The 27,190-nt window shown below is 39.7% G+C and overlaps 2 protein-coding genes across 8 annotated transcripts in view; one reads left to right on the top strand and one right to left on the bottom strand.

Annotated features, from left to right (window-relative positions):
- Window positions 1-4,945, bottom strand: part of LOC134636986 (triple functional domain protein) — a 105,941-nt gene extending 100,996 nt beyond the window's left edge. For 2 of the 5 annotated variants that reach the window (XM_063487282.1, XM_063487283.1), the window contains exon 1: window positions 4,659-4,938. In XM_063487282.1, the coding sequence (XP_063343352.1) occupies window positions 4,659-4,728 (70 nt within the window). In that variant the 5' untranslated portion in view covers window positions 4,729-4,938. Of the gene's footprint in view, window positions 1-4,658 lie in introns of all 5 variants that reach the window. The other 3 variants (XM_063487285.2, XM_063487286.2, XM_063487287.1) reach the window with 3 other exon arrangements.
- Window positions 4,946-13,557: 8,612 nt separating this feature from the next.
- Window positions 13,558-27,190, top strand: part of dnah5 (dynein, axonemal, heavy chain 5) — a 91,031-nt gene continuing 77,398 nt past the window's right edge. Inside the window, exons 1-11 of one of the 3 annotated variants that reach the window (XM_063488497.1) lie at window positions 13,558-13,647; window positions 21,606-21,740; window positions 21,889-21,966; window positions 22,241-22,381; window positions 23,862-24,080; window positions 24,258-24,395; window positions 24,565-24,741; window positions 24,910-25,023; window positions 25,175-25,282; window positions 25,453-25,575; window positions 25,824-26,039. In XM_063488497.1, coding sequence (XP_063344567.1) covers window positions 13,558-13,647; window positions 21,606-21,740; window positions 21,889-21,966; window positions 22,241-22,381; window positions 23,862-24,080; window positions 24,258-24,395; window positions 24,565-24,741; window positions 24,910-25,023; window positions 25,175-25,282; window positions 25,453-25,575; window positions 25,824-26,039 — 1,539 coding nt within the window. Of the gene's footprint in view, window positions 13,648-21,605; window positions 21,741-21,888; window positions 21,974-22,199; window positions 22,382-23,861; window positions 24,081-24,257; window positions 24,396-24,564; window positions 24,742-24,909; window positions 25,024-25,174; window positions 25,283-25,452; window positions 25,576-25,823; window positions 26,040-27,190 lie in introns of all 3 variants that reach the window. The other 2 variants (XM_063488496.1, XM_063488495.1) reach the window with 2 other exon arrangements.

The raw sequence follows: 27,190 nt of genomic DNA, 5'->3' as shown, positions 1-27,190 counted from the left end.
AAATTGGCAGCACATCTCAATGACAGACATGCCCTATGTATGACATTACATGGAATAGAGTCATTTAAGCATGAAATAACACTTATTGGTCAATATTTGTAGAAGTCAAACTGGATAATAATTTGCATTTTGCACAACTTAATGTAGAACATGCAATACTCACTGCAAACTGCAAACTCAGAGCACTGCAACCCCAGTTGTATAATTGTATAATTTTTAGGTTGCACATTAATGGTTGTATTGCACATTAAATAAGGTTAATTGTATATAATGATTAGAGCAGGGCGACATGACCAAAAATATTTATCACAATATACATTTGAAAATTTGCGATAACTATATAACTGACGATATAATTGACACTAGACAAAATACTTTACAACTCCACAACTTTATTAGTGCAAAAAAAAAACATCAATGTATTTTCACTTAAACAAGCAGCTGTTTTTTATGTGCATTAAAGTTATATAAAAATTTAACAGTGCAAATGCAAATTCCTTGCTGACATTTTAACCAAAAGGCATTTCCAGTGGAAATTGGCCAACATATCCTCAGCATAATCATGTATAATATCCACAAAAGTTAAAAAGAGGTTATACACACACAATACAGTAATATTATGTTGAAACACAGTACGTATCACTCCGCGAGGCTCCTGCCTACGATAGCCGTGATGCTCCGACAATCCATCAAGCGGTGCGGGTTCGTAGCTTAGCAAAGTCGTACTAAAACATTTGACAGATTTTCGAGCGCCGTGTACCACATAAAATCGTTTCGAGGTCAGTAAACACAACCAGAATTCATATATAAGGCACACGGGATTATAAGGGGCACTGTCGATTTTCAGAAAAATCAAAGGATTGATTTTAAGTGTGCCGTATTTAGAAAAAAAAACACGGTAATAACGATGACATGCTCTAGCAAAAATAGTGCTTTGTTGTGTATCTGACAGACGAAAGCTAAACCAGTTCCACACCACTGAAGTTGCAGCATTTTTACAAACCAATTCTGGTTCATCCGTTTCATTCAATGATCCACTTTCGCCCTTTTCATTCTCCATCGCCGCCATGTGCGTATGAAAACAAAGGCACTGCGCATGCGCGTTTTACCCATATTCTATTGCGATATTTCATTTTCTTATCATACCGTTCTTACCATGAACGGTATGATATGGCCCAGCCCTAATAATGATATATTACAAAAAACTATATATTTAGATGGGTGTAGGTAACTTATTATAGATCAGTGCAGGTACACATATATTATTGCAATGAGGGACTGTGTATTACATAGCTCTATTTATTTACAGATAGTTTATATGTATATATTAGACTGTATAACCAAGAACAGACATATAATGAGTTAAATAGGGAATGAATAAGCATTTGCTTCCACCCACTCATTTTCAAACAGGAAATGGTTGATATTTTATAGGATTTCAGTCTATTGAGTTTGACTGACATAGTTTTTCACATTAATATGATGGCTTTCTTTTATTTAATGTTTCTTGGGCTTTTTTTTAAATCTTTATTTACATTAGTTACTTATATGTTCAAAACTTAAGATCTCATTCATTCAACTTCCATGCTCATTTAGACAGATAAAGATATGGAACAGTTCCTGACTATTCTATATCTAGGGAAATCTTTAGTTATGAGCAACTTGCCTTGATCACAAATGACCTAATATTATCACAGTTACGTTTTCGAGTAATCAGCAGTAGACTGTTGCACCATGATGCCTTACTTCACATACTTGATCCAATCCAAAATTCAAACTGGAAACAAAGGAGTATTAATACATATTCTTGATCTGATAGTCAGCTGATTGTGCTATTTATATAAAGGATAGGGAACAACTAAATATAACTATGAGGAGTGTTATTGTACTGCCATGCCTTATGAGGTTTTCTCTGCAGTTAGGTGAAAATCTTGACGGACGCTCGAACAGCTGAGCAGTTGAATATGTCTCATCTTTGACCAGTTGCAACATTTTCGAGATTAGAGTCTAAGTCATGGCACAAGAAACCTCGGAGAGTGACTCAGCGGCTGAGCTGTGATCCACAGCAACAGTGTGGGACTCAGAGATGGAGCACCATCTGCTCACTGAAAATAATCACGCGGAGATGAACACTGAGTATATTCGAGGACCGGTGAGAATATTATCTGTTCAGGTGAGGCGAATTAAACACCAGGGCTGGATGTGGATGTAAATGTGTTGATGAAACGCAAATCACTTTCAATCCAAATAGTCCACCAGCTTTATACATAAAGTACAAGCTTAAATAGTTATCCAGATCGTAAAGACGTTAGTCTTTCTCTAAGTCAGACTCTGAGTCAGTGACCAAGCTGTTCAGGTAGCCCATCGATCACTTTAGTGTCGGTTCAGTAAAGGAATCTGCTACCTTTTGTTTTCCTTCACTGACTAACTAGGGCACCACAGTGCACCCACAGACACACACTCACACGCACAAATCCCCAAAATAAGTATTCAGAATCAACTAGGATGGGCAGCTGTTTGGCAATATTTCAACATGTAACAGGCTGGCAGGGTTTAGGATTCATGCTATGCATGCAAGAACAAATTAAATAATTGACATGTTTGCATTGGGCTGAGAGTAAAAAGGTATAGAAATAGAACATAAAATGAAAGGTGAGGGAAACTGATGAATGATTCAATCAGCTTTAAGGAGATGTACATAGAAATTAATAAAAGAGTGTTGAAAGGAGAATCAGAATCAGAAAGGGTTTTATTGCCAAATGTTAAGCAGGTTTACAACATTAGGAAATTGCTGCGGTACTTAGTGCAAACATACTGTTATACAACTCTTAAATAGACATAAAAATAAGAATTAAAAGTGCTAAGAGGATAGATATGTACATGAGTGCAGGTGGTGATCAGTGCCAAACATGGAATGATGCAGTGAACACAGTGTAGGGTCATGTGTTAGTGGTGGGAACAGTCATATGGTTATTGTTCATGAGTCCAACAGGAAGGAAACTGCTAAATGGTAAAAAAAAAAAAAATATCGCTTTCAATGTCAGATTGATTTCAGGTTATCAATGTATTTGAGTGCACATGATTTTGTGCTTTTGGGCATATTTTTCAAAGTCTCAAAAAGCAAGGAAAAGCGTAACTTTGACCTTTGAACTGTTCGACAGTATTCACAATGCATTTTGTTGTTTTCCCAGAACCTTCTTTTTCCATACTTTCTCTTCATAATAGGCTCTCGTAAAAGTTTCTTGAGGGCATAACCTATTTCTGTCTCCATCATGAATACTGTATGAACTGCATTTGCTGCTATATAAACAACCAAGCAGTCCAACTTCACTCTGAGCCAACTTTCCAGCCTGATACAACACAGCTATAGGAAAATACATTGGCAGGCATCCAACCAACCGTAACAACGGATTTGAATACAATCCATTTTGACAACATTCCTTACTGTCTGACTGGCAGGGAAGGCAATATCCAGGAGAAGGTATGGGGTTTATATCGGCTGTTTAAAAAGTGCGCACGTGCAAGCGCAAGGCTGCTGCATTTATCAAATAATTTTCACTTAATTGGTGTAAGTGTGTGTGAGCGTGTGTGTTCCTACATGTGCGCAATCAGTGGATGTGGTGGACAGCAGACCCCAAGGCACCAGGTGTCAGAGAGAGAAACAGCTGAGAGAGAGAAAGACAGCTGCTTGTGCTGTTGTGTATCAGAGGTGGTCCTAATACTGGACTGTCAGCCTAATGTTTGTCAGATTCGATTAAAGAGGTATTGTACAGAGACTGAATAGGATAAAAAGAAAACAATCACAAATGTGTTAAGTCTGGTTAAGATACAGATTAAAACAGATCTTCCTATAGAGTGGAACACATAAGGAATTATTATCACTGGAGTAAGGACACTCCAGTTATCTGAAATGACAGATCAAAAACGGATTAAAAAAATGTTTGCCACAGACACCTAAATCTTAATACATGGCTGATATCAAGGAGGCTTAAAGACCTCTAGGACCTATAAATGGTGTTTACATTATTTCCATGGTGAGGGATAAGGCTGGCAGGCCAATCCTTGTTTGTTGTGATGATGCCATCATATCAGGGAGGCTCTACGCTGTAGAGTGCAACCTATTGCCCATACATGCATCTATGGCCTTGCCTATCAGTGCATAAGATGATGAGAGAGGTTCGTTAAGATCAACATCTACTGGCTTCCCATGTTTCTCTCTATTTGAAGACATGAAAAATAAATTTTACAAAAAGATCGAGTCACATCTGGTGGGGTTCGTGATGGATACTGTGTGTATAGCATCAAAACACTCCTTCAGCCCGAGGAGACCACGGTCTAGCTCTATCACATCCACACCTTGTTGTAGCCTAGGCTGCTTGGTCCAACCCAAAATGGGGTCACTGCATAATAATCAATATTTCAGGAGGTATGATTGGTAGTTGTCATTAAAAAAGGTGCGACATGACAACTGAGTGGTTGACTACAATGTGGTAAATAACTACAAAACTGTGAGCATCTCTCCAGCACGTCCGACGCGCACTCTGCATCTCGCCCATCACTGCTTTTTGTCATATTTGGCAACAATGTGGCAGACCACCAGTGAACACGCCGATAGCTCAGGGTCTCCTAGAGGGAGACTCGCCCCTTCTCTGACTTACCGGATTTGAAAAACGCCGCTATGTCTGCCGCGTCCTTCCCAGCCTCATCTAGCCCCTCTCCTGCGCTCATGGCTGCGGTCGCTTGTGCGGAAATAGCGATAGATATCCTCAAAGTGTTAGGTTGCTGCAAGAACTATTATATCAGCAAAAGCGGGTCCTGATGCCGATCATTGAAGCAGATCCGCTCATATAGTCGGTGCTCTCTTCATTAAGCGAGAGACCTTCTCCTCCATTTTGGCCGAGAAGGGAAAATCCTGGCGACCGATCGGCGGCGCTCCCGAGTTGGGGACGTGAGGCCGACAGCCGGGGAGGAGGAGGAGGAGGAAGGGGGTGATAATGAGAGAAGGCGGAGGTAAAAGAGGAGGGGAGTAGGAGGACTGAGGAAGGAGGGCTATTCCGATTCGAGGGGTGGGTGGGGGTGGGATATCCTGGGATTCCGTTTCGGGGGGTTTTGGTGCAGTGTGCGCCACCCAAATTTAGTGTGCGCCACAGCACATCAGCAGTCCCAGGCGTCACTTAATGCGGTGCTGATGCGGGTTGCGTGGGAGTCATACCATAGAAATTTATGCTTTAATTGCTTCAAGCTCAGATATTACATCAGATGTGATATGGAAAGGCACAGATGTGAAGTTGTATTAACATATCTGACTTTCTCATATAGTCCAGGCCTTTCTAACGAAATTCTTACGAAAGAAAACACGATTTTACATGTCCACGAGGGTCACTGAGTTCTGGTGTTGCATTATTAAGTTCCCGGTTTGCTTTTAGCTGCTGCAAGGTGTCGCTTGTCTTCTCTCAGTGATGCCAATCCACCCACGCTTTTAGTTATAACAGGGTGAAAACGACCGTGGCAGAGAATGACATCATCATCCTCTCTTCATCTCCTCTGTGATGAAGAGGATGCTACAGCATGAGGTCATTTGCCCCACAAATCTAACCCAGTTCAACAGGACAGCTGCAACTCAGTCCTGGAGGAACAGGACGCTGCTGCCATCTAGGGGTTGTCGTCACATATTGCCTCGGGAGGTCAGCAGCGCTGCACGGTGGAGATGTTTGCGAATAGAAATTGACTCCGCAACTTCATTACCTCCAGCAGTTGGCGCTGTTTGTAAATGTAAGCATATTGACTAAGCCAGTGACTCTCACCCAGGAGTCCAAGAACTAAACTGGGTGCTTTTACACTTTCAGTAGAACAATTAGGTCACCTACTTGGACATATAAATAAAAAGAAAGGAAGGAAAGAAAATATAGTTAAGTAGAAATAAAAAGGTATGGAAGGTAATAGTAGTGAATAAGCATTAAAAACAGCTTCCTCAACATTTAAAATTGAATAGAAGCTCAAAGTAGTGAATTAACTAGTAGTAAGTGTATCATCAAATGACTTGAAGTCGATAACAAGAATCTTATACATCAGGCAGGTCATCTGGGGTAACTTTTATAGCCTGCAAGGTCAAGGTGGCCTATTAGCTGAAGAACCACCCATGATAGCAAGTTATCAGTAATAGTAGGCCAGAGAATGGTTGGAGAAGGTGGGAGAGATGAAAGTTGTGAAATTAACCATAACTGATAAATGTTTAACTGAATACAACAGCTGAGAATAAACAGTATAAGGTCAACAAATTAAGAAATGGTTCAAGTAGCTGAAAGCTAAGAGGCTATATAGTTAAATTCAGTACAGTGCAAATGCTTTGAGCCACCACTCATTTCTTTACATTTTCCTCGAAAGATAGAAAATAGGTGCAGAAATTTATTGAGTCATGTACAACTATACATGGCAATACTTTAAATGATACAGAGTTTGTATAATTCTAAAAAGCTTGAAAGTCAATCAGTATTTGATGTGACCACCTTTATGAAGCTACTGCCAGCCAAACACTTTTCATATGGTATTCCATGGTAGATCAAAAATTTGCAGGTACCTTTTAACATCAATGTAAATGCCGCCATCCTTCCACTGAATCAATTAAAAGAACAGATGAGGTGATGGTTCTTGACTTGTACTCACTGTTGAGTCAGTGGGTAAGGGAATGGTCCCAGTTACAGTGGCTGGTCATCTATCTATCTATCTATCTATCTATCTATCTATCTATCTATCTATCTATCTATCTATCTATCTATCAAAACTCAAGGAATGCAAATATTTAGATGCTTACAACTGTGTACTGTGCAGTCATGTCTAGGACATACCAAGAGTATAACTGATATTATTGATTTCTTCTCTCTGCTTACATTGAAGACCAATGTCAGTCTGTGGGAGAGTGAATCCCTGGAGTATGTTACTTGGCACACACACACGCACATGCACACGCCGAAAAAGGCAGAACAACAAGCACATCCTTCCACCTTTTGTGCACAAGAGGAGAGCCTACAGACAATGACATTAAAAATATCAAACATTACAATAAAACAGATGATCTACAAGTGTAAGTCCTACTCTGGAGGCCAGAAATGGAGTAAAGATTACACTAATTTCTATGCTTGTCATGGTCTCCGTGCCTGCCCTGCCGGCCCCACAAAGCTACATGTGCTGTTTTGGTTCTCTCTCCCTCTCTCTTTCTCCCTCTCTGCCTGGGCGGAGCTCACTGTGGGCTCCCGCCCTTGGCCCACACACCTGACAACAATCACCTGTCATCACCGGGAGCACTATTTGAGGCTGGAACACAGAGCCTCTCGTCGCTGGATGATTGTACTACAGACGGTAGTGTTTCTCACAGCTCCTGTGAACCTGTGCTTAGTAATTTGAGATTCGTGATTAGTTTGTGACTTCCCTTCTCTTCTGCTTCAAACCTTCCTCCCCGGACCTGTGACCTCCCTGCCGTGTGAACGTGTGTGAGTGTGGGCAAGAAGACGTGAGCGAGTGTGAGAGAGCTACCCTGTGATTCCCTGGAGTTCTGGATTCCCTTCACTGTATATCAGGGGTATCCAAACTTTTTTCGCTGAGGGCCACATACATAAAAATATAGGACGGGCTGGGCCACTTACTAGAAATTAGGTATATAACCTTTACTGTTTTAAAAATCACTTAAAAATGGTCAAATGTGTTATATTGTTGAATATAATTAAAGACAAAACTGCCTTCATCACAGTTTTCCATAAATGGATCTTTATTGATTTATTCAGAAAAAGCTTTGGTAGCTCATTCTCAGAACAGCAGCCTCAGATTTCTTCTTAGACAGAAGATTTACTCTACAGAGAAAAAACAAAGGGGAAAATGGGACGGGTAAATTTCAAGTTTGTTATTTAAGTTATTAGGCTTAGCAACACACCTATTAACGTTCGTTTGAAACGATTATCAACATTAACAGACTGAACTGGACTTAATAACAGGAGTGCATATAATTTTAGTAAATTATTCTGGTGAGTATCAGCTGCGCCGGGTATGTAAATCGGGCCATCCAGCTGCGGTGCTGATCCGACGCCACTCGTGCCAAAAAATCCGGACAAATGTCACTTGATCAAGGAGGAAATCTGCATCAGATGAGATCAGCTGACTTTGCATGTGCGTGCGCTGTGCACAGCGGTGTGTACTCTGTGTGTTAACAAGAAAAACGCATATAAGAAAGTGGTGCGCAAAAGCAGGCTAGTGACAGAATCGATGCGCATTATTGATATTTGAAGCACGTGTACCTGCACGTTAACACGGGTACTGTGGAATACATTTTTACTCACCTAAAGTGCTCGTGCTCTCGTCCACTCCCCGCAAGAAATTAGCAGCTGTGCGGCGTCTGTGGCATCAGCGCTCTCATCACATGCGATGGAGTAAAAATCAAGAGCACAGCTTTATCAGACAGTTGCAGTTTAATGTTGGCTGACGAGTCTTCAATGCGTCGCACAACTGGATTTCTGGACATGCTGACTTTGTTGAAGTCCTGCACTTTTTCCGGGCACGTTATTTCGGTGACTTTAACAAGGCCGTGTTTTATGAGGTCTCCATCCCGACCTCATATTGGAGCCTTTTCCTGGACAATTTGAGCACGAAAAAAATACTGTTGCTCACCCTGCAGGAGAGCTACCATTTGCTTTAATTTCTGATCTCGCTCAGCACCAGTGTAGGATGCATAGGCCTGATGTTTGGTTTGATAATGATGTCGTACATTATACTCTTTCAAAACTGCCACAGTTTCAGTGCAGATCAAACAGATACACGTCCCCATGAATTCTTTGAAGAAATATTCACTCTCCCACCTTGTCTGAAATTTTCTGCACTCACTTTCTACCTTTCGCTTCTTCGGTTCTGCCATGTTTAGTAACTTGGGGGTAAATTTCTCCTGTGATTGTACTTTTTGGTGGAGCAACTGCCTTGATCAACAGCAGCTCCCCCTGGTGTTAAAACTAAGAAGTGCAATACACTCAAGCAAAAGTTGAAGTGCGGGCCATATTCTATTCAATTTATAAAATTACTTGCGGGCCAATTAAAACTGGACCGCGGGCCGCAATTGGCCCGCGGGCCGGACTTTGGACATGCCTGCTGTATATATTGTGCACTGGTGCTGTAAATAAACTGTTTTTTGAGACGTCTAACCGCTCTGCGCCTGAGTTCCTACAACCAGATTGTGACAATGCTAGACTTGCTGGTCTTGGTACTCATCCATATCACTTACATCTTGGTGCAAGTTCCTGTATGTTGTCTGTCAAGGTCCTCAGTCATCCAGGTCAAAGAGCTTGGAAAGAAAGTGACTGGACTTCTTTAAGTTTCGTGAAGACATTGCACCTCTCATCCAAGAGGCTTCTTCAGTTCTGAAACCAAAACGTGTAGAGTCCCAGGTACAGGTTCTCGATGGGCATATGGAGTACAACACACAGTACCACAGTCCAGGACGAGACAACGAACATTCACGAGTACGTCAGGAAAATACCACAACCAGCCGCGTGTTCAGTGAATATCTCAGGCAGCAGAAATTCAAGAAAGAAGACCAAGAGCCATCATGGAAGGTCAGGCCCCTCCATGGTATGTACCACATGCAGATAGAGGAAGTGGCTGATATCTAGAAATCCTACCAGTAGCTGGACCAAGCTGGACTGAAGAGAAACACCCACTACGTCTTTCGTTATATTTTGCTTTCAAGAAGCCAGTCGTTTAATGTAATTTTAAAATGATTTTGAGAAATAGTTTTCCGGGCTTTAGGAATGGTTTTCAAAGTTTTCTTTGGACAATGACTTCCTTTTTCACTCATTTTAAATCCATTCTTTGTACTTGATGTTGTTTTTTCTTTATTGTTTTGTTTGTTTGTTGAACTACTTAACACTGACCTATAAATTACTCAAGCATAACAAGGAAGCTAACTCAAGGGATGATTCAATCTTGTGTCCAGCAAAGTTGATTCACCTACTGTTCACAGAAGCCTCATCAGAAACGTTCTCAGTGCAAGGATGGCTGTCAAAGAAGCCATTCTTAAGGAAGGCAAATGGAAAGAAAAGGCTCAGGTATGACAAGATACACAATAACCTGTTTCATGGAGTGATCACTCCCAATTTGAAAATTTCAGTTCAAGTTGTTGTCAGTTTGTATGCAGGAGGTCGGGGGAGAAATGTAACAGTGAGAGTCTACAGTTATTTGTAAGAGATGGAGTAAAACGTGACTTAGGGGATCTTGTCAAAATTGATGGAAATATGAATGAAGAAAAGTACTGTCAGATTTTGATCCACCACATAACACCAGTTTGGAAAATGTCTGATTGGTAATGACTTCATTTTATACCTGGATGGGGAAAATAAATACTGTACATGTGAACAGTGTCAGTTACATTAAAGTTGTAGTGCATAAGACCAAGCATATTTTGATGATCATCCATGCATCACCGCTACAGTATCTTTCAGTTTTGATAATAAAGACTACAAAATAAGAGTCGTAAGCACAGTACAGGAAAGAAACTGCTGAGCTCTTTTTTCCCACAAATTTCCCACATGTGGGACTAATAAAGGTTATCTTATCTTATCTTATCTTTGATTGCACTGCATTTACCTTGCAGGTTAACATGCTGTCAGAAATTTCATGCTGCATCATAGATGGCTTTAGAGATCATGACATTTTCATCTGGAAGTAAAAGATGGATGATTAGAATCATCACACCTCTGCTGAAAATGATTAAGAATGGTTCTATTATGAATGATTACTTCACAGCACTTCGACACATAGGTCTTAAATCAGTGCATCATTTATTATTTAAATATTCAGACGTGTATACATTTTATACTAGTGAAGACCTGACTAGGGTACTGAGCAAATACACCAAATCATTCTGCGATGGGAACCAGAAGATGCTTTACAGCAGATTATAATCATATATATATTTCTACTTGTAGTCTTTGATGGTTTAACATGTTAGACATTGCAGAAAAGCTATCAGGACAAGAAACTACAAAAGGAAGACAGCCTGGGGCTCAACATCCCTTGAAGTAATGGAGAGACCAGTCATTGATTTAATGGGTGGGAAATCCATAAGATCAGTTACAAAAGTGAGGAAAGTTGACAAATCAACACTTTGGAGGAACAGTAAAAAGAGGCAGGCACTCAAATATACACGTTGTACAAGAATGCTGGCCCATTCTTCTTTGGCAAATCTCTAAAGCTTTTCCAGATCTGATGTTCTTCTAACATGGATCTTGGTTTTCAGTTCACCCCACCCATTTTAATGGGATCAAAATCAGGGCTTGGTGTAGGCTAGTCAGTAACGTTCACTTTGGTTGCTTTGGAGGTAAGTTCTTCACCAGGATCGAATTATGTTTTAAATCATTTTCATGTTGGAAGACAAAGGGAAGACCCAGACTGAGCTTTGCTGCTAACTGCTTGAAGTTTTCTTTCCAGCTGTCCTTCTTTCTTCATGGTTTCTTCCACTTTGATGAGATTTCCAGTTCCTGGTGCACTGAAGCATCCCCACAATTCAATTCAGTTTTATTTATACTGGACCACATCACAACAACAGTCACCTCAGGACACTTAATATGTAAGGTAAATACTCCCACCACTGTGTTTTACAGTGGGGGCGGTGTTCTCTCCCTTCTTTCACCAAACATATACAGCATCATAAGCCAAAGAGCTCTAGTTTGGTCTCATCTGACCAAAGGACAGAATTCCAGTATGCATACTCTTTCTCCAGTTTGTCCTTAGCACACATCAGTCTGGCTTAAAGATGTCTGCAGAAGTGGAGATTTTCTTGGTCTGCAATCTCACAGTCAATTCCTGTGCAGTGGTTTTCTTCTCTGAGACTACAATTCCTGATGTGACTAAGTCATTGACTGGTGTCTTTGCAGTTATTCTCATTAGACACATTTAGACGCCTTAGACATATTTCTCATTAGTTTTCTTCACAGAGTCTTGGAAATCTTTTGCTTCTTGCCTCTGCCAGGCTTGTTCTGTACTGAGGGGCGCTCTTTAAATTTCTTGATGATACCTCCCACTCCAGTTCTTGACATTTGGAAATCCTGTGATAACTTTGTACATCCAACTCCTGCTTTGTGAGCATAAGCAATTCTTTTTCTCAAGTCTAAACTGATTTCTTTTGTTTTTGGCATGATGCTTCCTCGAAAGACAGCTCAAACCCACGCTGAAGTATTTATGCTGTGAGTAAATTGGAAGATAACTTTCAGTTTTAACTTGATTTTAAAGACTTTGAGCATCGCAAAGTTAAAGCATATCATTGCACAGCAGTGGATTGTGCTATGGCTCAGTACTTTCATTTTTCAGGAGCCCATGAAACTGTAAAACAATTTACTCTTAAACTCCAAAAAGCCTGCTGTTGATCTCAGTAAATGAAAGAGGACTGTCTCCCCTCCTCTTCAGAGATTTGCAAATGTGGATAAAAGAGGGGCAACACACTGGATGGAAGAAAATGTCTAAACCAGCCTAAAACAGACATTTTCTTAGGAACCTACTGTATGGAAATATTTAGTAATTCTTTCTTTAAACTGACAAGATTTTCTGCTGTTGCATTTTGTAATTATTCCATATTAAATACCGATGTTAAGTGGCACAGTTGGGCAAATAGTGTTGAATGGAGGAAATAATTTAAATCTGGCATCTTAAATCATCTGTATTGTTGTGTTGGTTTGCCATAGCTACATGGTCAGACTGGGAATGATTTTCGATCATTTCATTAAAAAATTAAAAGCACATAGGCCAGTGAACGCATAATGCTTATTTGTGAAAGAGGGAGAGTTTTCAACCTCATGTTGCAGTTCACAGGATTGAACAGCAGGTGGTAATGCTAGATTAAAAAAAAAGACCTGAGATCCAAACGCACAGCAGCCCATGCATTGGACAACTGCTTCTTGATCACTGGAATGCATGTATCATCCTGCTGAATTTATAAGAGGGGCACTTCAGATCAACCTGCTTATCAGCAATAACACAGCACAATAACGCAATAACACATGAGACGATTTTCTCTTTCATTTTAAAATCTGCTATTAAATCTTCAATGTTTTGTGCGTAAAAGTCTCCCACACTGCTGACTCAGTAACTGCAGATTTCCAAACAGTTTTATGTTAATACCAGAGGAGGCATGGACATGTAGGTGGCCCTCTACTTTGGCTCATGTAGTGCATGTTTATATCTGCGTGGTTACCCCGTGACAGGAAGTCCTCTAGATAATTCCATGGCCCTTTTGATCCACTGCTGGCTGTAATGTGAAACACCTGCAACAAAATAGCCAATAAGTGGCCCACATTTTTTTTTAAAGACCAGCCCTCTCTCCCTTTGCCCCCTTTTACAAATACCTCGTTACCTTGGAAACCAGTAACAACACGAGGGGCCTTCCTGGAAAGTGAGAGCGTCAACTAAATCGCTAGAAATTGTACCCCAAAACATAATGGAGTAAAACGCCTTTGCTTGGTCCAAATGAAGCTTTTGATATAAAACTGAGTTACTGAGGAGGCCTGTCCGTGAAGGAATGCTGGAGCCATGTCCTTCAGCGCCAGGATCGCTAAAGTGAGCTACAGGAACAGACCCACCCAGCCTTCCGTGGCTGTGGAGTCACTCAAGGAAATGCAGGTTTGATCCCAAATGCTCTCAAAAGTGTCTATAACACTTTTTCTTTTGTATTTATTTATAGTTCTGTGAGCTAGGACTCCTAGTTGCCCTTAATGTTCTGTGTTTCTAAAAGCCACCATTGTTATTTATATGTGTGGGTTTATTTTTTGGTTCGCGTGTTGCACAATTAATTGTATTATAAACAGGTAAATTATACAAAAACAATAGTTTAATTTTTTTAAACTATAAAATATATGTCGTTGATTCTTTAGACTTTTTTTTTTGTAAATTATGTCTTCAGTATCTCCGGATTCTTCTGTTGATTTGTACAAGTAAGTAAGACGATTTTCATTCAGCCTGTATCCTAGAATCAGGACACCAATTTTTCCTTTCCACTTTTCGTAACCTAACCTTTTTTGTTTTGTATTATGCAGATGCAGATATGCATTTTATTTATTTTACATCTTGTATAGTTGCTATATAGTGCAAAATATCCGATATTGTCACAAATCAAAGAGATTTTTAAATTTAATTTCAGTACGCAGCAACACTTTAACTTTGCCCTAAAGGGAAATCTGTCAGTGCAAGAGATAATCTAATGTGATTTCATTACCATATTTTCAATATATGATTATTTTTCAATTTTTTTCTGTAATTAATTGAAAAGTGAGCGTTGATATAATACTGCAGTAATTGAGCACAGGAAGATGTAGCTAACCCAGCAAGATAATGAGCTGCAAGAGTGTAACACCAGAAATGTCGTTCTCTTGTGAGAGAGGGGAGAAAAAAAACACAATGATGGGATTAATTTGCACTTCATTTTCACCTCAGGAGCTCTCTAAGCCCTTTGGAAAATTGCTCGGAGACTCACTACACTATTAGATTCTCTGGCATAACAGCAGGCAAAGATAGCTGTGGCACAACCTACTGTAATGTGTGGTTGATTGTATTGTCAGCCCCAGCCCACCAGATGGCGGGGTGTTCATAGTGTTGCTGCTGTCTTATTGGCTTTGCTGCAGGAGGCTGGATGATGTTGCCCAAAGACAGCTGAACAGTAAACTTGAAATGAGCAGTGAGTATCCAGCTTCTGTCATTCATGTGGAACTCTGTCATTATTACAGTGACTGGTCTTTGTGGGGTCTGTGACACACTACTTTTAAAAATCTCCTTTCGCTTGTAGGTGCTAAGAAAGTCAGATTAGGCCAGGATGGAAGTTATAATAGTTCATTTTATTAGTTATTTTTATAAACTTTTAAACATTAATCTACATAACCCCTTTCCATGTTAATTGGTCTTCTGCCTTTAGTCAAAGCACAGCCTTTCACACATTTTAGAAATGTTAAATAGCTATGCTTCTTTGCCTCCCAATAGCAGTGCAGCACTAAATATGGCACTTTAAACCAAGTACATGTTTAATTAGTATGCAATAGACATGAGCAATAGTAACTAAAGCCCCCTGCACTCTATGTCTATGTGTCAGACCCACTGCCATCATGCAAAATACTCCAGTTTCTTGCTTATTTTTCTACAATACTGACCGTAATGAAATAGAATTGGCTGAGGCATTCCTGCATTGTGCGAAAACACAGGCCAGATGAAGCAATGTCAGTTCATTAGAGTCAGTTTTCGGCATTGGACCCAGCGAACCAAATGCAAGGAGACGCCATGGTCCTCGAAAGGAGAATAAAGTGTATTAGGCATGACATTTATGAGCCACATCTTTCTTAAACATATTTGCTTAAGCTGTCTGTGCTTCTGTCAGTGTGAGCAGTCGCTGTGAAAAACTGTGAACTCTTGTCTGTCTGTGTCTTCAGATCTCACCACCTCCTCATTTATAATTTACAGTCACTCTCATGTTTCATGGCCGCTCACAACCAGGCAGTTCCACACAGAAAATCAGCCATGGAATAGTGAAAAATTGATGACCGACCCATTCTGTAATGCAAAGCTTTGCAACCATTTCTTCACTATCTGACTCACAGTCAAATCCTCATGGAGAGGGATGTGCCTCTCATCGGCAAGATGCGACTGTAAAAAGCAACGAAACTGAATATTAATTGGTGGCGACGGTGGGGTTGTATATGCACTTGTGCACATGCATATGTGCTCTCTAGGTAAATAATTAGGATTACCCCAGGGGTAGTGCATGCTTAATCTCATTAGGTTCTAATCTATTGTTTTTCCTGATTATTCAGTGAATTGTAAAATGTCACAAAAGCTATTTAAGTTTGCAGTGACATGGAAAGAAGCAGCACAATCTCACATTTCAGAAGCAAGAACAAGAAAATGTTTAAAAAATAAATCTCTCTAGTGTGGGGATTCCTCCTCACCTCATAACTGTCTGATCAGTGCCGCTCCAAGCAGACTTAGACAATGGAGTTCAAGGGATCTGCTAACATAACAACTGATTGAATAGCAGATATTTTTTTTAAGCATCACACTGCCACATATCAGGCACAATGAGTCACCCAATAAATCTGTTAGGCAACTTAATGATAATCATGTTACACTTACTGCTTCACACAGTGAGTTCAGTCCTATACTGTTAAAGTGCTGATCCAGGTGATGACCTTGCATCGGCTTCCTTTCCTATAAGCATCAAGTTTTACTCTTGCTTAAACTGAATTTCCATGTTAATTTAATTTCTAGTATTTTGTAGCACTTGCTTTCAAAGCAAGGTGCCATTGCCTGTTAAATTACACTACTGGCTATATCAAATGACTCGCCACATTTTTTCCTTTAAGAGGAGCGTAACACATTCTCTAATAGAGCCAATTGTACTACAATGATGCAACATTTATTTTTTTTACTCACTTTTGTTTCTGTATTTTTTTAAAAGGTTGTACCTGAAACTATCTCCCTCTAATGATGTATTCTGCAACCTTTTCGTTCCACCCCCCACCCACCACCCCCCATCCTTCATCCTATTGTTGTAACAGACTTGTAAGGTGAGAGTTGGACCTTGATAATTACCCTGCTGACAGGAGGTCATCCAACACCGCATTATCTAGTTAGCAGTACCCTTTTAGGAGAAAGAGTCTGATAATTTCAGGGCAGCAACCTTTCTCACATGACAAACAGGAAGACTGATTGCTCACATAGTGTAGCGCAGCCACTTGTTCGCTGTCTTGTCTTCTTTGTTGGAAGCTTTAACTCTCTGATGTCATGAAAAACGCAGACAATTAAGAGGGTGGAATGACTTGAAAAGAAGTGTCAGCGTGAAAGGCCGACAGCGACTATGCTGCATTTCAAGCCAGACTATCAAAACAAGGTAAGGTGACCCAAGAGTTCTGAAGTTACAGATGACTTGAGCTTCTTGACTATCAACTTTGGCCAAATGCAATTCATCATTAATGTGCCGGGATTTAGTAAACAGCGGATGTGTTTGGAGTGTGTATGTGGTGGAAAGCTTAAGCGACACAAAACCATGCAGTTGTGAAAGCAATTTTAAAGGCATTTTAGTGGGTTTCTGTTCAGGAAGGCCTGGTTTTATATGGCAGAAAGCCTAAAATAAGTTTGGCAAATGTGTCATAAAATAATAAAACAAGTGTACAAGTAATTCTGTGTCAAAAAAAAACTCAACACAAACTGCTGGACACAAGATTACATTTATTTAAAATGTATGTCATGATGTTGCAATGATAAATCCCAATTTTAACACCCGTGTTAGCATCCAAAGAACCCGTTAACACGACACTGCAAATACAGACAAAAAAAAAATGCGTTCACTAAGTGGAAATGATCAAAATTATAATGCCACATCACATATTTTTATTTTTTTATTTTTAACTTTTAACATGTTTAGGTGTTAGGCTGCTGATTATACAAATAAAACATATCTAAAATTTAGACAAACAAAGCTGATCTGTTTTTGAGATTAGTACAAAAATTACATCCAAGCAAGCAGAAAGGTTTGCTGCGGCAAACTGGACGGAAACTGAATTTAGACTTTTTGTGACTGTTGCTGTAAAAAATGAATAAAACTTACCTTTTAAAATCCACTGAATTAGTTGTCCCTGTAATCTATACTGCTACTGTTTGTCAAAATTTCATCTGGAGCTCAGAATCTTTAATTACCACTTCATCTATGCGATTTGGTGAGAATGTCCATGAGCTTAACACAGAATTCACTCCCAAGCACTTATTTGCACTGTTACATTATAGTGAATGCTGACAGCTTTGTTCTGGTGTGCTGCTAATCCTGTGAGCCAGTGATTACCTCAGTGTTTGACCCTTGTGCATCTGTGTTTGCATTCCTTTATGCTAGTTCATTAGCGTACACTACACATGTGCAGACAGAGCTGTGAGTTTTTCCTTTCCGAGCATCACTCCATCTATGGGAATTTCAGCCTAAAAGCGAGGGTATGAAGCCCCATCTCATAAAGCTCTCAAATTGCCTGTGCTTTTAAGTCGAGTGCCTCTTAACATTTTGACATATTGCTTGAACTAGAATGTCAGAATAAAGCAAGCGTTTTACTGTTCTTAAGGGATCATGTCTACCCTGACATCACCTAGCTGTGAAAAGTCATACACTTCTGATGGCAGTGGCCATCATACATAACGAAAGTATAGCCCAAACTCTGCTAGCTGAGCGCTCACCACTGACAACTTGATAGTGCTAACCCTTCGAGGGTGAGAGTATATGTCTCCCCTGTGTACATACTGATGAGAACGTGATAGCAGGTTTTAGAGAAGGTATACACGGGTTGGCTTGAAGAGACGAGGAGTTGTCATGTCGCAGGTGTATAGAAAACAGCTCTGGAGACAAATTGTTTCCAAAGTCATTCAGGTAAGAGAATTCATGCAGCAATGGAATTGTTTTTATTGTAGGGTCATTCGAGGTTTTCTCTCTCACATAATTTTCATGAGCCATTGGCTTTAACGTTTTAGACTTTGAAATGAAATGAGCAAAACTAATGGCAAAGCTTTATCTACAGGGACTGAGTTGACTTTGACAGCGTGTGTCTGCTGTTTTCTATTCCCTGGCTGATTTGGATTAAAATTGATGAAATTTATCAGATGCCAAACTGTCCCCGTGCACATTTGTGTTTTCTCTTTAATTCCAAAAGCCACAGTTTGTTTATTATAGGGATTCTCTGTCTCGCCATAGCTTATCTCATGATGGGGCTTTGTGTGCTTCTGAAAGCTATTAGCATTGTATCTGTTATTATTTGGGTCTTTCAGCGCTGGCTTCTGTGTCTGTGTCATGGGAATAACTAAATGTGGATTTGTGTTTTGCCGGCTTTTGTTGACTAGTGTATTTTTTGTGTTTGTGTATTGCATTCACTGGTGACTTAGTCTGCTTGTTTGAATAATCTGCGCCACCCTGCAATGTGCCTGTATTGTTTGTGTCTACCCTGAAGACTGAGACTTGGCTGTTCATCCAATTTGAAATAAGGGCAGAGAGAAGGTGTGTGAAATGGCTGGTCGCCTGGCAACGGTTGGCTTGGTATCCTTTTTTTTTTTTATAGTCAGTCCATGATGTTAGTGTGTGTTTATGTGTGTGTGTGTGTTCAGAGAGTTTCTGTAATGGTTTAAACAGATGGGTGTTACATTTATTTTTTCATGCAAGAAAAGATCATATTGAAAATATAATTAATATTTTTGAATCGAGACTGAGTGCGCTTGATTAACACTGATCGATAGCTCGTTCTTTTGTTTGTGATATATTCTTTACGACAGGAAAGCCATACACTGCATTAATAATAAGTGTCCATACTCTCTTAAGCCACCCAGTTTGCTTCCAAGGAGCCAGACATTCTTGCATTTTTCAAGGATCTAGAGTTTAGTAGTTCTCCAGGCTTTCTGAAGGTCTTTAAAGGTTTTTCTTTGGATTGAGGCTTTTTCATTTACATTCAGTGCAGTCTTTGTACCCGTTCATTTTCAAAGGAATGCTGATTGTGTTTGATTGTAAAGCCACTTAACACTGACCTATGAATAATCAAAGCATCCAAAAAGATACCTAACTCAAGGGATTTGCCACTGTTGTGTCTTCACATAACTTCACATTCACTTTGGCCACTTTGTTACTGGCAACCTGTGGCAGTGTGCCCTTAGAAAATATAAGTAAAATGAACAAGTGGAGGACAAAAAACGAGTGGTAGTCTTAAAAAAACTTTGATATGTTAATAAAATTCACGTAATTGTGATGGTCACTGCAGATATTGACTATCAAACCCATTAGAATTGTCCAAACTCAGTTTTTTTGCCTTGTATACTATAATTCAAAAAGTGCTCATGGGTTAACCATCTGAACTGTGCAGACTTTTGTTGTGCTTTCTAAAAACACTGTTATCTTTTGAAGTGACCTTTTAAGCAAGGAAATGCACGCAATGTGCCAATGAAAGATTTGGGAAGAAAATCCTAATCGTTAACATTTCTACCAGGATTTCTGTGAAGTGAATAATTATGCAGATTTTGCAGCTGCTGTAGTTAGACATCATTTTAGTTCTTTTAGTCTTTTTTTCTCTTTTTTCACTACAGACACTTGGATGTCAGCTTTGGTATTTCTTGGTCTTGTTTAAAGCCACTAATGTGCTGATATGTTGCTGTTCTCCCAACTATGCTGACACTTACAACCTGAGAGATTAGGATGTTTTCCACTTTAGAGACTAGTGGGCCATTTTAATTTGGCCAGCAGATCTGTGCGTGTTCAAACTGTGGGAACTTTGACATGCTCCTGATAACCTTGGCTTCATATGTCCAACTCCCCTTAGACCTAACAGACAGCATAGCTTGACCACTATGATTTCTGGTATATATAGAGTTGTCCTTTGTTTATGTCCAAGTATTTATGTCCTCCGTTACACACAAATTTTTTCCTCAATCTATTTCTTTTCTCTAAAACTTTTTTTTCACCTCATCCCATTTTTTCTTCTCTTTCCCGTACTCCTCTGTCATATAATTTATATTCTTCCCTTTCACCTTTTTGGTATTCAATCATTTTAATCCCTTCTTTAGCTCAACCTTTGACAGCTACATTCCTCATCCCTGTTTTCAATGCTGTTGCTTGATATCAATCCAGTCTTTTGGATTAGATTTTTTCCACATTGTTTTAATTTAAGTCTCAGTTCTCAACCTCTAAAGCCAAAGTTGCCAGTTGGTTTCTTGCACCATTGCGCACTACAGACATTTACAGTATTCTTGAAACTGTTATTTGAGAATAAGGCAGCATATAGTTGTAAAATCACTGTTTACTACAAGGCAACCACATGAATGTGCACACAAGGAAAAGAGAGGTGAGACAAAGAAAATACATTACTTATTATGCGATACTCAGTGTTAAAGTTTAATCCAACTGTTTCACATTGTCTAAACAGACTGTTGTATAAAAGCAGTAGCTCTCAAGAGTAATTTTGGTATAGCTATTCACAATAGGATGCTAGAAGTGGGCTTGTCTGACAAAAGCAATGTCAATGTAAAATTATTTCAAGCCAGGAACAAATATTCCTTTTATCTCCTGTTTGGTTAAAAAACAATTTCTATACAGATGAAAGGCAAATGAGTGATTTTAGATACACCCTACTGCAACGGCTTCATACAGCACCAGGTTTCATGTAATCTGTTTGTTGGCTGACCTTGTTCCTGTGTTACTAAGCAGCACGACCTGACAACCCATTGTAGCTGATTTTGCTCCCCAGACCTAAACACAAGCCACTGCACGCAAGCAGCAGAGTCTCAAGTAAAAGGGTGGCAGTGAATCTTTTATATATGAAACTCAAGTGTTTAGTAACATCAGATTAGGATGCTGCAGAACAGAATTATTCACAGTTAACTGAAATGTATCCAACTTTCTTTAAAAATTGTTGTGTTCTTTGGGTCCTGTACTTAAACAATGCCTAAGCTTCAGTCAGTTGAAAGATGGTCATGTGATGGCTGAACTGTCCATTCAAAATCTTTGAAAAATTACACAGGTTACATTTTTATTGAATGGAACTTGGTATTTAGTAATTCAAAATTTTGGAACTTTTTTTTTTCAGCAAAAGTTGAAAGAGGAGCGTGAAGCCAAGCGGGCTCAGCTGGATGGAAGACATGACTATATCCTCAGTATTGTGGCTTCATGCTTGGGGCTGGAGAAAGCAGATGTGGAAGATGCCATATTGGAGGGGAATCAGGTACTTTGCACATAAATGTTCAAACAGATTATATTGTTTTATTGGACAACTTTACAGGCCTTAAAAGACAGAAACAAGCAAACAAAAAAATGTGGTGCATCTACAATGGGACTGAACAGTGCTGAAGTTTTGTTTTCATCTTTGTCAGATTGAACGCATGGAGCAATTTTTCATTGCTGACGGTCTTCCACACCTAATGTTCTACTATCAGGACACTGAACCAACTGTAGCAGGTACCATGAAAATCTAGAGTCTTATAAAAAAAAGTGTGTGTAAGTTATATTGTGTAACTTTGCGGTACAGCAGCTCTAGGTCTATCTTATATGAAATTGTCTCTGTCACTAATAGAGATCATAAAAGTAATCCATTCTCAAGTAAATGCCACAGTATTAAAATCAGAATAGGAAGTCAAAGTTGGTTACCATGACACCTTTTGTTGTTTCCAATCCTTTATGCGAGCAGCAGCAGCACCAGCAGCTACAGCCTCTATGCCCGCCCAGCCTGTTGCCCAGCAGCCTGGTCACAGCAAGAAGTCCAAAGTGTTTGTAACAGATGGGAGGGATGTGGCACTGACCGGAGTGTGTGTCTTCTTCACCAGAGCCAATACTTCAAAGGCAGTCACCTCTGAGAACATACACAGAGTGAGTCAGTTTGTATTGTTTTGGGATATCTAAGTTATTCATTTCTTTGCGAAAGAGGAGGGATTTAAAGTCAATTAAAACCATGCAAGTGGACAAACACAAATTTAACCATGACTGTGTTGTGGTTGTGAGCACTATGGGAAGTCAACTTTTATCAATTTGTGAAACGTAATTAATGATAGGCACTGAGTGTCACAAGACAAATGTTCCGATTTTTTTTATTTTACTTGTTCTTATCATGCATGATATCCAATTAACTAAAAAAAGCTTCTTACACCCAGAGGTAGTGAGGCACTGGGGGAGCTCAGTAATGGCACTGTGATAGCACAGCTGGTTCTGGCTATTGATTCCTACTGAACACCTGCTATCTGCAGCAAAGTTAATCACCACCACTGATAACAGGTCCTGTTTGCTACAAAACACCCTCAGCTAGAGACAGAGGAAAACAGGACTCGGTGTGTATGTGTGTGTCTGTGTATTCATGTAATGAGAATGAGAGAAAGCACTTGTGTGTACTTCTCTTGCTAAATTTCATAATTAGTCGCTTCAAAAAAATTCAAGGGCACATCAGGTGTTCGGGTGTTACTTGACATTTGGGTGGATTAAGATAGAGGAGTTATTATTAAAAGGGAGGTGTCCAGCTCATGGCTGACAAAAGCTGTTCACCAAAGATTCACAATTATGTGTTGCTGGCAAATTGTTCATGAGGACTGGTGAGTTGCTAGTTAATTAAAATCAAGTCAGTTAACTAGCAGCCACGGGGTTAGTGGATACATTGTATTCTCTAGATGACTGTGCCACACCTTTGAAGGGTTAAAGTAGTATAGTACAGTAATAAATGATTAATGATTATTATTAACAATGTTTAATAATCATATTTTTTAATTCATTTGAAAACCAGTCCGTCAGCATGACCCAAACGGTTATGTTAAAGTTATAGCCGATTTATAAATATTATTGGAATTTATATCATGAAGTTTATAACACTTGGTTCAAAAAATTATAAGTAGGCCTTTGGGACCCATGGATGGTCCCGTGATAAAAACCCTTAGAAAACCACAATAACATCTGACAATCATTTAAAAGGGGTCGTATATTTTTAATTTAGTCACATATGTGCTGGTTCTCTCTTATTAGATGTGATACATTACAACCACACAAACTAATGAAATCTAATCTAATAAATGTAATATTATAACTATGATTGGTAAACATTATGTCCTTTTTGCTAGCAGTATAGTAACTTTTTTTAATGCTTTTTCAAAGTATTACAGCAGATTTTAAATAGCTTCCCAGACTCACTTGAAGGACACATGCATAGTTGGTTCATTATAGTGTCTACACTACACTAACCCAGGGAGACTTCTGCCAAAAGCCAAAAGGTTTTCTTTGCCAACTAGTAAGCTAGGAAGGTCTCTTTTGCAGCATGTTTAATATATGAATGCTAAGATTTTTATTATCTTTTTTTACTATTTTCTAGGATGTAAATTTCAATATGTTGGATACAATGGAAGGTGGTCTTTTAAAAAGTGTGGAGCAGCTGCTCTCTGAGATCTTCATTCCCACACTGAGGAAGATGAACCACGGCTGGGGAGAGGGGACAAGTCCTCAGACCCTGGCTGTCAAACAGGACTTCATATCTTCATTGGAAAGCTTTGTGTCTGTGTTGGCTGGAGCACAGGAGAGCCTTCAGGAAAAGGTAGGGGACAGACAATGTCACTAATAAAAGCACCATATTACCAAAAACTAAATTAAATATAAAATACATAGTAGGTTAGATTAACATAGATAAATAAACACAGTTTAAACATTACATGCACTTACATTATAGTAAGTGTGTTGCAAATAAAGTAACAGGACACAACTTTGCTTTCAGGTTACCTTGAAAGAGTGCGATACCTTTGACTTGAGGGTACTGAAGGGCCCGTCTGACTACGTGGCAGCTGCCAGCAGTACAGAGACCATAGAGAAGATAGAGGCCTGCATGAAAGTCTGGATCAAACAAATAGAACAGGTGAGAAGGGACTCTCATCGTGTTTCTCCTCAAACTTGATACAGAAAAAGTATTCTCATTCATTTATAACAAGTTTTCTGCCATTTTATTTGAATGTGCTTGCATCAGATGAAGGATAAACTGCAGACCTGAAGTTTCAGCAGTGATATCGAATGTCTCTATTCTGCAGGTTTTAGCTGAGAGTGACCAGCTTCGAAAGGAGGCTGATGATCTTGGCCCTCGGGCCGAGCTGGAGCACTGGAAGAAACGGATGACTCGCTTCAACTACCTTCTGGACCAGCTGAAGAGCCCTGATGTCAAGGCTGCTCTGGGTGTGCTCTTGCTGGCTAAATCTAAGCTCATAAAGGTCAGATGTGACTGTCATCTACTGCTGATTTTAAGTGGCTGTACCACATGCTCTCTTTCTTTGATATTGCTGCTTTCTCTTTTATTTCAGTGGTTTATTGTAAGATTATGTTTGGGTTTTTTGAGAACGGTGCACACCTTAATTAAGTAACGGTCTGTAATGGTCTAGTCATGGCGGGAACTGGATGCAAGGATCACAGATGGAGTTAATGAGGCCAAAGACAACGTCAAGTATCTCTACAGCTTGGAGAAGTTTTGCGACCCGCTCTACAACAGTGACCCTGTGAGAAAAGAATATTTTATCACACTCTGGTGCATTTTAAAAAATAAACCAAATCAACTGCATTCATGGTGAAGACAGTACAAATGTGCTGGATGTGTGTTATATTTGGATGTACAAAGAAATCCAAGCTATAATTTCTGTTTCATCCAAGGTGTCAATGGTGGATGCAATCCCAGGTCTGATCAGTGCCATCAGGATGATTCACAGTATTTCCCGCTACTACAACACATCTGAAAAGATTACATCACTTTTTGTAAAGGTATTGTGCAGATCAACAGGCTTTTGTTATGATGAACAATGGGATCCTACATTTTTTTTATGAATGATTGATACTGAAGCATTTTTAGGATACTTTTACATTAAGCCAACAAAAAAGTACACATTTACAAAATGATTTATAGTTTCCATTTCTTCCATCCTCATCTCCAGGTGACAAACCAGATGATCACAGCTTGTAAGGCCTATATCACTAATAATGGCGCAAACTCAATATGGGACCAACCTCAGCAAGTCATTACTGAGAAAATCAAAGCTGCCATTCGCCTAAACCAGGTAATGGATCATTTCTAAAGGAAAACAAAATGTGTTTTGTAGCAAAATGCACCTCTGTCAGTTTTTTATCAGTCAAAATATGCAGATTTAACACGATATTCCTGTCACAAGCACAGATGAGGATATGTCATTTTCCTATTATGTGAAAGGAGTTATTATATTAAAATCTTTCATTTTTATCACTGTCGGCACTGTTGGCTTGAAGAACAAACAACATGTTTGGTTCTGTATCATAATGTGTTTTCCAGGAATACCAGCGATGTTTCCACAGAACTAAGGAGAAGCTGGAGCAGACTCCTTCAGAAAGACAGTTTGACTTCAGCGAGATGTACATCTTTGGAAAGTTTGACACATTCCAGCGAAGACTGAACAAGATCCTTGAAATGTTCGCCACCATTTCCACCTACTCCGTTCTAAAGGACTCGAAGATAGAAGGGCTGGAGACGATGGCCACCAGGTTTCAAGTGAGTATACTGTGATATCAGACAGTTGTCAAATCCTGTTAATAAGACATGTGCAGGGAGGCATTGCATTAACTGATTAAATGTCACTGCCAGGCAGCTGTGTCTGTATTTCTCCTGGCATCTTCAGATGTTGAGCGTGTTGCAGTATGGTAAATGGAAAGTTTCTCTGCATGGTAGAACAGAATTTCAGGCTGCACACTTACAATGCCAGTGGCAGGCAGTGTTGGGAAGGTTACTTTTAAAATGTATTCCACTACAGATTACAGAATACGTGCCCCAAAATGTATTTTGTAACGTATTCAATGAGAGTATATACGTATTCTGAATACTTTGGATTACTTAATATATTATCATGCTGTTTACAACTACATGAAAGTGACTTATTACTATTACTGAAGGTCCGCGGCTCCGAACCATAGTAAAGGGACCTCTGGCTAATATGTCGGGTTCCTGTCGGGCTCGTAGCCGAAAAATAGCTTTACTTTGTTGTCTGGGTCAAGTTTGCTAGCGAGAGACAGAGAGAGGCGTTGGAAGGCTGCTCCAACGGAACTTATTGTTTCGGAGGAAAACACGAACACAGTGTACAGTCGAGTCTTAATAGCTTACTTACAACTGGGCTCATCAGGCACTCTTTTTGGCTGCAGTGGTTATTATTATATTTACATGCTTCCAGCTCCCGTTTCTGCTCGGTGACAGCTCGTACTTTTCCCTTTTCTCCCTCCTCGCGCTCACAGACACATAAGGGGCATGGCAGTCCATTCTCCCTGCAGCACGGACTACACTGCCCATGATGCTACATTCTTTAGGGCTATGCCTGTAGCATTCTGCCTATTAGCATAGCACAGCAACAACAACAAAAAGCCGCTCTCTCACGCAGGAAACACACAGTCGCACAGAGAACGCGCGTCACCCTGTAACCATGGCAACCGTAACGCTGCCGCCTGGAACAACAGAACACAGCTGTCAAACAAACCCAAACAGTCCTGACCCGCGACAATATGAAACAGGAAAATACAGCCGTGTAATCCATTTATTTCAACAAAGTAACTGTATTCTAAATACCACCTTTTTAAACGGTAACTGTAACGGAATACAGTTACTCATATTTTGTATTTTAAATACGTAACGGCGGTACATGTATTCCGTTACTC

This window comes from Pelmatolapia mariae, linkage group LG10_11 (assembly GCF_036321145.2).
Source record: "Pelmatolapia mariae isolate MD_Pm_ZW linkage group LG10_11, Pm_UMD_F_2, whole genome shotgun sequence".
NCBI lineage: Eukaryota > Metazoa > Chordata > Actinopteri > Cichliformes > Cichlidae > Pelmatolapia > Pelmatolapia mariae.
This window is presented reverse-complemented; position numbering and strand designations above follow the sequence as displayed.